Source organism: Carassius carassius, chromosome 50 (assembly GCF_963082965.1).
Source record: "Carassius carassius chromosome 50, fCarCar2.1, whole genome shotgun sequence".
In the NCBI taxonomy this organism is placed as follows: domain Eukaryota; kingdom Metazoa; phylum Chordata; class Actinopteri; order Cypriniformes; family Cyprinidae; genus Carassius; species Carassius carassius.
Genome location: NC_081804.1, coordinates 20100627 through 20111929, shown reverse-complemented (window position 1 = coordinate 20111929; position 11303 = coordinate 20100627). Strand labels below are relative to the sequence as shown.

The window sequence follows — 11303 nt, the reverse complement described above, 5'->3', positions numbered from 1 at the left end:
AATAAAGCTCATTTGAATTGAATTGAATTGAATTGAGAGAGAGAGAGAGAGAGAGAGAGAGAGAGAGAGAAACAAACACACAGAGAGAGAGAGAGAGAGAGAGAGAGAGAAACAAACACACAGAGAGAGAGAGGGAGAGAGAGAAACAAACACACAGAGAGAGAGAGAGAGAGAGAAACAAACACACAGAGAGAGAGAGAGAGAGAGAGAGAAACAAACACACAGAGAGAGAGAAACAAACACACAGAGAGAGAGAGAGAGAGAGAGAGAGAGAGAGAGAAACAAACACACAGAGAGAGAGAGAGAGAGAGAGAGAGAAACAAACACACAGAGAGAGAGAGAGAGAAACAAACACACAGAGAGAGAGAGAGAGAGAGAGAGAGAGAAACAAACACACAGAGAGAGAGAGAGAGAGAGAGAAACAAACACACAGAGAGAGAGAGAGAGAGAGAGAGAGAGAGAGAAACAAACACACAGAGAGAGAGAGAGAGAGAGAGAGAGAAACAAACACACAGAGAGAGAGAGAGAGAAACAAACACACAGAGAGAGAGAGAGAGAGAGAGAGAGAGAGAAACAAACACACAGAGAGAGAGAGAGAGAGAGAGAGAGAAACAAACACACAGAGAGAGAGAGAGAGAGAGTCTTTTGTGAAATGTGACTTTACTAATCACAAAAAAAAACAAATTTACAATGTCCTGATTTATATCTGATCCAGTTTTTGTTAAAACTACAAAAAATAAAACTAAAAACTAAAAAAAAAGTTTTTAAGAATTAAAATAAAGCTGAAGTAAAATATAAAAATTTGATAAAAAAAATCCAAAAGGAATTGAAGTCAAATTAAAGAGATGTACATTAGCTGTTAATGTCCTCCTCAGGCCGTCCGAGATGTAGCTGACTTTATTTCTGCATTCGAACAGAAAGAGGATTTTTAGCTGAAACCGTGGTCACTGTGGTTTTACTTGTAACCCAGAGCCTCATTCTCAACAACAGCCAGCTGCTGATTTGCATATTATAAATAAAGAACCACGGTTTCAGCTGAAAATATTCCTTACAGTTTTGCTGAAGTAAAAAAAGTGCACCATTTTATCCATCTATGGTGAAGAGGAGTCGCTAAATTGTCAGGCAGACCATTGGATTGAACAAATTACTTCAGTTGTATAAAGTACATTTTAGTGGTCGGCCGATACTGTTTTTTTGACAGCTGATGCTGATATCTTGGAAAGCAGGGGGCCGATATAAAGCCAATTCATTTTTTTATTATTATTAAGAAATATGAAATCATTTGACAATGGATTAAATGTGTAAAATAAACACTTTAAATGAACAAGTGTTTTTCACAAATAAATAAATATTTAAGAGCACAGTATTCTGGGAAGTTTATGTGCATTGGGAATCATATTTTTTCAAATAAAGCAGGGGTAACATTTCACGCAGTGAAAATGACATTAATATGACAGTGGGCATTTCCATAAAGAGCTGCATAATTTGAAATCAGGAGTTTAAAGCATTAAATTCACACAGACCATCATCTCATCATCATGCTGAATACACATACACGCTTCACAAGAGTTTGCAAGGTTTGTGAAATTAAATGCTCATTAGTCATTCAGAGATTTGTTTCAATTATATGGGACTGTTAATGCACATCCTGCCTCCAGGACAGGTTTGGGAAGCACTGCTCCAGAGTCTAGACATTTCATGAGGTTCTTTAGTGTTAATTGCATTATTTGCCTTGTTTAATTATTGGATTGTCAGTGTTTTGCTCCGTTGTAAGTATGTGTTGGTGTTCCTGTAGAGTGCGCTGCTTTCGGGCTCTGAATCGAGCGTTGCGGATCATCTGACTGTGGCGGACCGTTGTCTGATGTGGCTGTCTTATATCCACCTGACTGAGTTCAGACGTCTACCGGCGTGTCTATACGACCCCGCCAACTCCAACCCCTCCAGAATCACCTGCACCGATCCCTTCCTCATTCCCTGGAGAACGGCCCAACATCTCCGCACACCCGCTGATGACATCATCAGCCTGTTCAGAGGTGAAGATACACACATCAAACTAAATCGTCTTAGCTATTAAATACCATGTGGTCATTTTTCTATAATCCAGTGCATCAGAGAGTAGTTTGCTGTCATTTGATTACTTTCTCTTTTTAATTAGAATTTGGGCTCAAAGCAAAAGTTGAGATATAGTGTACGAGTGTGACATCAGCACCTACCTGAGCAAAATAAATAGCTCAAGCATGATCTGTCTGTTCCTCTAGATGCTGTGTGTGGCTGCACGGATGAGCGTTTGTCTTCCAGTGAACAGATTCAGGCCTGTTTCCCTCTGCACTCAAACCTCATTCATCTGTACAGGACGCTGGACAGGTACAGGGACCCCATCACCCCATGATGAGGCTTTCTGAAGTGCTGTGCATGTACTGACGTGAGTGGCATTGTTTCAGATGTCCAGAAGCTCTTGCGCTGTGTGAGCGTCTGCTGGCTGTGTGTCCACTCTACTGCCCTCTGCTGGAGGTCACCGGTGAGCTGCACATGTCCTCGGGACACACAGAGAAAGCTGAAGAGCTGTGGAGACGCGCTCATTCTGACAGCCCCAGCTGCGCTCGCGTCTTCCTCCAGCTCTGCAAGTGTTTGCTCGCTCAGGTGAGAGTACAGCATCATCTCCCAACTCAAAACATTAGTGAAGATGGCATGATGCTCAATTCTGTGAGCTTATTTCTGTTGCGCAGGGGAACGTCAGTGTTATGGAAGAGCTCTTTGACAAGTTCATGCACTCTTTCTGTGAATCTGTGCAAGATCAGCTCAAGTCACTGGATGTGTTACGGTAAGGTCCTCACTGACACCACAGTACTGATGGCATTAACTACAAGGGGATGCCACTCTCAGAAGATACCTACAGTGTTGGGAAGGTTATTATGGAAATGTAATGGGTTACAAGTTCCCCTTTTTAAAATGTGTAAAGCAATGTAACTATATCAGTTACTTTATAAATGTAAATGATTTACATTTGATTACTACTTTTTACCTTTCTAGTGAATGTTAACTGTTGAAAGCCTTTCAAAATCCATCATCACATGAATTAAGATTATAATAATTTAACTTTAAGTACAGCCACCACAAAATAAGACTTAAGCATGACTTTTTTACTTTGAGATCATTCTGAGGTTAAATACAGATTTAAAATCATAACAAATAGCTATGATTTCCTTCCAGTCAACGTTCTGTTAACATGCTTGGATACAGCACTCTGTGAACAGCCAGCTTCTTTGGCAATGCATGTTTGTGTCTTACCCTCCTTGTGAAGGGTGTCAATGATTGTCTTCTGGACAACTGTCAGATCAGCAGTCTTCCCCATCATTGTGAACCAAGTGAACCAAACTAAGACCATTTTGAAGGCTCAGAAAACCTTTGCAGGTGTTTTGAGTTGATTAGATGATTGGTATGTCACCATATTGTAATTTGTTGTGAGTGAATTGGTGGGTCTTTGTTAAATGTGAGCCAAATCATCACAGTTAAAAGAATCAAAGACTTAAACTATTTGAATTTATTTAATACACGAGTTTCACAGTTTGAGTGGAATGGGCCCGGTGCACAAGATGGCGCCAGTGAGCTTTGGCGACGCGAGTGTGTGCATACTTCCGGTCTTACAACGCTCGCATTTACTGTAAGGGAAACTTACATATGAAACTTGGCTGGATGGATATAATGTTTTCAAATTTAACAGCGGATAGTGGTATGTCAAAGACATGAGAAAACATACTCCCTACGTTTTTGGGAAATTTATCAAGATACAATGCGGAGATTGCTTTATTCTTTCTTCTGTTGATTATGCGGTTCAGGTTAATCAGTCCACAGGGATCTTTTTATTTAAACAGAAACCACTCAAATGCGCAATACTTTACATTTTCGGAGAGATGATTTTGTTTTAATTGTTATCTAGAAGTTCATAAGGTTTCCGACTGTCAACAAACAAACTAATTTATGTGCACAATTGAGAACAGGACCTGAAGATAAATCGCAGCCCACGTCTCACAAGGTAAATATTTAATAAAAATTAAATACAAATGTAATAGAAACATTTTAGAGAAATAAATCATTTGTATATTTACATAATTGATAAGGGAAAAGACATTTATGTAGCTGTTGATTACACACCATGAGTTCAACTTTATTTTGGTGATGAGTAGGGATTAGTGTATTTCATTCATTCACCGGACCCAAACATACACAGTTTCAAATGCACTGGCTCAGGTAACATTTACAGTATAGTAATATTAGCAGTGTAGATCTTATTTGCATTTGAAATTATATTATAAATCCTGTAAAAATATATAGAAGGTAATATTTGGATTTCTCCGGTTCTCTGCACTGGAGTTTAGCACAACTGGAAATATCTATGCACACACTTGCAAGACATGAGATATGCAACTAGCCCATTACTGAAATAAATTAACTTTTCCCCGACATTCTAATTTATTGAGATGCACCTGTACATAAACCCAAATAGGAAATACACTCTTATCAAATAAGCATGTGTCCTGAAAAATGTAATTTTTATATAGCCTAAATACCGACAATGGTTTGTATAAATTGACTCTTTACATGAATACCCAAGACAGGCATTTTGACTTAATGTATTGGACTGTTTACTGTTACGGTTTACTGTTTGCTCTCAGATAGGAGTCTCACAGAGAGTGCACAACTGAGCACTTAAATGTTTTAAATTGTAAGACTCAAAAGCAAGTGCAAATGATCCATTCTGTCATCTGTCCGAGTGTCTTTCACGCTGAAATATTTATGTAAATATTCAGATGTTACCCCTTTTGTAAGCGTTAACATGTAATTGCACATTTTTTCTCAGTAACTCAATTTTGCAATGACATAGGGCTGCACAATTCATCAATTAAATCGCAAAGGCAATTAATCGCAATTAGGCAGAAGCTGCTATTATCATGCATATCTTTCAGTGAAGCACGCTTCTGTGATCAGCAGTAAATCTCCATCCGAAGGCCAGAGGGCGCTCTCGTGCTGAAACTCCAAATACGTCTTGTAGAAGAAATCCAGGAAATGCCTGTGGCTGCAGCTAAATAAACAGAAGATTTAACTGCTTTCATTGATTCAGCGTGACTAATAAACACTCGACTACAGCAATATATGATTTATCGGAGTTCTTCTTTTTCTTATTATAATTTTCATTATAATAAAGTATATCTTTAATGTAAATCGACATAGCCATTATTACTGCTGAGAATACTATGAAATATTGTGTGCCTTATTTATCCTGTTTAAGAAGGCACATCATCTCACAGAAGGATTTTTTTCAAACACTCGACTGACGTCATAAAGTGTGTTTGGAGTGAAAACATTATTAAATGTGGTATTTTCACGTGCTTCTCAGATAAAGCAGCATTTACTACACAGAACCGTAGTTCACTGAAAAGATACGCAAACAGCTGTCATTATCGCAAACGATTTTGTCTATTTCATCATCCTACAATTATATCATCTGCGATTTATGAACTCGATTTCGCGTAGCTTGTCAGAACGGCAGCTCTTTGTAGTAAATGCTGCTCTATCTGAAAGCAGGTGATGGAGATTTACTACTAATCACAGAAACGGCTTTACTGACAAAACTGCATGACAATCGCGATTAATCGTGTCAGGTTATCATGCAGCCCTAAAATGACACAATGCCATTACATGTAACTAGTTGCTCCCCAACTCTGGCGGCCTAGAAGTGTCAGAGCATCTGGAATAGTCAACAGATTCTTCTGGTTCTTCTCAGGCTCTAATATGGTATAGAAAATGGTTGAAAATCCAATTCTGTACATAGGATTTATTGTTTTTCCATGACAGATCATTCTGTTCCTGTGTAATGGCATGTGGACCAAGTTTATTTCACTCATAGCAGTATTAGTGTTGTAAGATCTGATGTTTATGATTTCAGCCATATTCTTGGTGTTCCCACTCAAGACTTGCTGAGAGTAGCAGCTCTCAAAGATGATGTTCAGGATGAGATCCGAGCTCAGCTGCCGTACCTTCATCTCCTGCACTGGTGCGTCCGTCTGTCCGTCCGTCCGTCTGTCTGACGGTCTGTCCTGCTCTAACCCTCATTCTTGACTTTAACACAGTTTCTGGCAGTCTACCTATGGTGTTGTGAGAGAGGCCATTGATGCATTTGAGAAAGCTTTGGGAACGATTACAAAGCTGGACTTAATTCACACCCTCTGGCTAGAGTAAGTAAAGTGGACAGTTGTGAAACCTAACTTCTTATCAGTTGTTATGTGTTTATTACCACAGCATGAAATCATCCAGTGTGTTTCTCATGTTAATCTGTGTGTCATCTTCACTGGTTGCAGATAGTCATGGTGTTTTCTCTCTTAATGGTTGCTCCCTTTTCCCCAGCTATCTGTCCTTTGCCAGCAGTAAGATGTTGGCACCGCAGCCGAGTGTTCGCGAGCTGAAGATGTTTACGGGTCTAGTTCACCGCTGTCTGGAGACTGTGCCGAGCAGACTCACCCTGCCCTTCAGCTCCTCACAATACTGGAGCTGCTACAGCTTCCATAACAAGGTATGTCATGATGAAGCTTTAAACCGGCCCTTCATCTCTTTCAGCTCATAGTAGCAACCTGATGATTGCATGTAAAGCTTATGGACAGTGTAGATGTAGTGTGTTTGCATATTGTGCTGTGTGCATTTCAGGTCATATCCTTCTATTTGGGATGTTTCCCTCAATCCCAACATTCCCTTATCCTGGAAAGACTTCAACATATCATGCCAACCAATACTGAACTGGCCATAAGGTAAACAGGAGACTTGCTTGAATTTATTTGAATGCTTTCTCGCCTTAAGGTTGTGAAGAGCGCCAGTATTTCCAATTATATATGCCACAATTTTAGTTTTTTGTTACCCTGTACAGTGTAAATATTTCTGGTGCATAATTTTAATCGTTTCCTGGCTCACTGAAGCTGTTATAGTCGGTCTCCTCTATAATGGGGGGAATATGTGATTCTTTAACTTCTTTAGTAGGTGGCACTGGATGCAGTCACAGCTTCTAAAGGCACTTTAATGTCCTCGAGTTTAGTGTCATTTGTCGTTGTGTAGGTTGCTGCAGCAAGAATGGCAGGATGGCAATGTTGAACATTTTAAATTGCAAAGCAGAATGTTGTGCTGTAGCGTCCCAACCTGTCTGGCCATCTGGAAAATGTAAGTTCATGAGCTCCAAATACATCAAGCTAATTTGTTTCTGTGTGTCCAAATGAGATGATATTCTAAAGCCTATGGTGTAGCTCTCCACTTGTTTTGTTTTGATGAAGATAAGGCATTCTGCGCAATGTAAATATGAACATTTGCTGTTTTCTATCGAAATTAGATTTCCTGTCCATGTTATATATTCCATATGTACAGGAAAAGCCCCAAGGGCTCACATGATTCAAATTCACCCTCGGGTGCATCCCCTGATCCTGCGATTGTGTACGTTCACACAAGACTGGTTTCCAAATAGCATAAGATCAGGACTCCATTGGCTTTGGCTCTGTGTCTGAGGACGTTTTGAAAAAGGGTGGTGCAGATGGTAAAGATAAATAACATCAGGTGGTGGATTGAATTTCACCTTATCTAACAGAAGATGAGCTTGAGAGGGTCATGCCTAGAGCTGATCCATGCTGGTCACTGGGGAAGTCCATCTGCTTCGCACTGTGGATTGCCAGATTGGTTTTCACCAAGTCCATCCCGCCACCGCTCACTCGAGCCCTCCGTGTGTCACGCTGTGTTTTGTTGTGGTATTGTTTTTGCCACCTCTGCCATGTTGTGGAGTTGATGTGTGTTTCATTGTGAAAGCAAAGCTACTTTGTTTGGTCTTCCCAAAGAGGACACAACTAGAGATCAGTGGTACAAAGTTGTATTTACAACACTGTTCCAGAACAGTTCAACCCAAATATTCAGATGTGTGCAGTGCATTTTATGGAGGACTGTTTCCTGGTAGAGTAGACTACAGGGCCGGCTGTTCTCACTCATGGACTGTAAGTACGTTTTCATATTTAAATAATTTGCCACTGATTCAACGCGAGTTTGGAGCAGTGTAGAGAAGCACTTGTTTGTAATTTCTCCGATCACAAATGCAGACATGGTTTTATGTTTATGTCGCGTGATATGCAATGCAACACATAAAAACACAACACAAGTTATCCCCACTGGATGCAACAAATGCCTCGTTTGTAATGGGTTTTTTCGTTTTTTGTGTCGTTGTGCCAGTATGTTAAAGGGCATAACATTTCCGTCACACGTTTGAGGCATTCAGCCAATGACAACGCACTGGACAGCTGGCCAATCAGAGCGCACCTCGCTTTTTGAAACGATGAGCTTTGTAAAAATCATCCAGACGGATCCACACTTCTTTGAAAATGCATCATGACAACTGGCAGACCAGTCCTTCTCCAGCTCTTTCTTCATCCTGATTTGGGATTGAGGCATATTCTCAGGGCAGTAATGATCCAGAAACACTTTACAGGACCTTCACAAGGGAATTAAATCCGTGGCAGTTTCCCTGTTACTACATTCTAGTTCTAGTTTTTGTTTGATACATTCAATTCCATTTATTGAGCTACTTGCTCAAAAACACAAAGTTCAGCATAAACTATTCACTCTCAATTCTGTCATTATTTACTGAGTCTGAGGTTTTGTTCCTGTTTGGCTTTCTTTCGTCTGCAGAACACAAATTAAATTATTACATTTTTATTTTTGTGTGAACTGCTGACCCTAACCCTTTCAGCATTGTGGTTCATTTTATGCAGACACATTGACTTTATGCCCTCCCTTACCCCTTTCTGATTCACGTCCAGTTGCGATGATATGCAGAAGCAGTTTTGAATGCTTTAAGTTGCATTCTTGGGTGGGATTTGACTGCTTGGTCCCCTACGTCCAAAATCTCAGTTTAACCTCTGTTCCCTCGCTAGACAATTTTCTGTCAATTTCTAGTCATAAACCTCATTTACCATGTCACTGGAGCATCGAAGCAAGTTCAGTTGAAGGCTTTAACTAGAGGGTTTGCTTCTTTAAAGTAGTGAAGGGCCAACCCTGCTCCTGGAGGCCAACCTCACTGCAGACTCCTGCCTGTTATTTCCATGGAGTCCTCAACTCCGGCTTCAAGTTTGGTCCAGTCCTCCAGGAGCGAGTGTTGCTCTTTTTTTGGGAGTTGGTGCTAGGCGCAGCTCAAACCTAATGCTATGGCCTCCAGTTCCTCCATGTAGGTCTAATTCCATTGATTTTGAGTGTGTGGAATAGTCTTGCCATTTGTTTGGTTTGTGCTGCATTACCTGCTCTGTTGCGGTAACACTCTTCACAGGGAATTTCCCTTTACGTATGGAATATGTAACACTGTCTCGGAAAACAATCAGACTGTGTTTTAAGAACAGTCTTATCCAGAACAAGAAAGATTTTACTATCCAGATGTGCAAAAGTGCAAGATGCAGAGAAACCCATGTGCAGTTCTTCTTGTTGAACGTACCCTGGGGATAAAATACATTAGCATGCCGTTCAGTTAACAAGCATCTTCAGTTTTGTAGTGGATGGTGAATGTGATGTCCATTGATTTGGAAGCAGAAATAAGGTGAAGTGTTTGACATCTTGTATCAATATATTTCTTGCCAGAGCTATTGCTGTTGAGAAGGAACAAAGGCAAAGAGCAGAGGTGAGTGTGAGGTCAGAGGTCAGGTCATGACTTTCACAGTGGCCGATGTCTCAAGTTTTTCTGCTTTCATTCTGTCGAATCTATTGTTTTTTTTCTGCAGGGTATGCTCAGTGCACGCATATGTAAGAGTTTAAAAGGCATACCTCTGATGAAGACCAATTTGTGTGTTTGAGTCCGAATGTTTGCGGCTGTGATGATTTGCGTATGTCCGACTGAACTGACTGTGTGTTCCTGCTCTGGTGTGTTTGTGCTTTTATTGGCACGTTTGCAGGTGCGGCGGCTGTATCAGCAGGCGCTTCAGAAACTGCCTCTGTCCGCTGCTCTCTGGAAAGATGTAAACAGCCTCTTTACCTCAGATATTCACTCCACTCTCTTTAGCTTTGGATGCTGTCCTCACCAATCCTTTTCTCTTTCCATTTCTAGTGTTTGCTCTTTGAGGCTGCTGAAGGAGGTAAAACTGACACACTGAAAAAAATAATTGACAAGTGCCAAGAGGTGGGAGTGAGTCTAAATGAGCCGCTAGGGTTAGAGCCGAGCCAAAGCCAGTGACACGAGCAGCACATTCCCACAAGAGTACATGCTTCCATTAGAGCACCAAACCTCCACAGATACGCAGACACGCATCTTAGCTTAGACCCCAGTCAGTATTACGAGCAGGAGTCCAGTGAAGACACAATGAGCTACCCATTATCCAGTATGTGGGCCTCTTTTATCATCATGTACGTAAGTATGAATCTGTTGATGATGCCTGTTGCTTCCTGTTGTTTTTGATTTGCGTGTTCCCATTTGTACACTAACTTTTTTTAATTTGATTTGTATTTTTCTTCAATGTTGCGTCATAGTTGTTGACGGACTGTGACTGTTTTTAAGGTGGCTTGCTTCCTTCCTCTAAATATACATCAATTTATTTAGTTTCTCATGGTGTCTCAACCATGTCTCATGAAGAATGACATTAACTCGGCTTGAGAGTTTAAGGGCTCAGCACCAAGGGGTTTTTTTCTTCTTCTTTTCTTCCTTCCTTTTTTTTTAACCTGCTCCTTCTCCAACCATGGATTGAAATGGCTGTTATTGGAAGTATTCTGTTTGGCTCACCAGTGTCAGAGTATTGATGGAAACTTCTCCATAGACTGCCAAATCTCACCGACACTCAATATGTCTGTAGTCGTGGACTGCGCCAAAAGACATCAGTAAACTGTTCATGTAATATTGTTTCTTCACAAATTAAAAAAAATCCATGTGTGTGTGTTTTTGTGTGTGTGTGTGTGTGAGAGAGAGTACGCACACACACATGCATGTTGATTAACGTATTCTGCAGGATTGATAATCTGACACCTGTTTTTCTTTCAATTTATAATTGAACAATGTTTCTATTAAATTATTTTGTACAGAAATACAGTGTTGTGTTTTAATGGGGAGGGGATTTTTTTTAAATTATATATGGAGTAAGTGTATAATGTATATGCACACACATGCACGCACTCATACAGGTAAAAAGAGCAAATAGGCTTACTTTCAACAAAACAACATAAATATATATGTATATGTATATATGTATGAGCTCCTACATGCATACACTCAGAATACAAAAACAACCTTGGAGAACCTGAATACTCTTTAA

At 40.2% G+C, this 11303-nt stretch overlaps 1 protein-coding gene across 1 annotated transcript in view; it reads left to right on the top strand.

The window, feature by feature from the left end:
• Positions 1 to 11076, top strand: part of LOC132133378 (zinc finger C3H1 domain-containing protein) — a 22695-nt gene extending 11619 nt beyond the window's left edge. Inside the window, exons 24-35 of the mRNA XM_059546166.1 lie at positions 1796 to 2033; positions 2259 to 2364; positions 2442 to 2640; positions 2727 to 2821; positions 5945 to 6052; positions 6129 to 6233; positions 6403 to 6568; positions 6700 to 6800; positions 7102 to 7203; positions 9646 to 9685; positions 9957 to 10019; positions 10109 to 11076. Coding sequence (XP_059402149.1) covers positions 1796 to 2033; positions 2259 to 2364; positions 2442 to 2640; positions 2727 to 2821; positions 5945 to 6052; positions 6129 to 6233; positions 6403 to 6568; positions 6700 to 6800; positions 7102 to 7203; positions 9646 to 9685; positions 9957 to 10019; positions 10109 to 10234 — 1449 coding nt within the window. The 3' untranslated portion in view covers positions 10235 to 11076. The remainder of the gene's footprint in view (positions 1 to 1795; positions 2034 to 2258; positions 2365 to 2441; positions 2641 to 2726; positions 2822 to 5944; positions 6053 to 6128; positions 6234 to 6402; positions 6569 to 6699; positions 6801 to 7101; positions 7204 to 9645; positions 9686 to 9956; positions 10020 to 10108) is intronic.
• Positions 11077 to 11303: the final 227 nt, after the last annotated feature.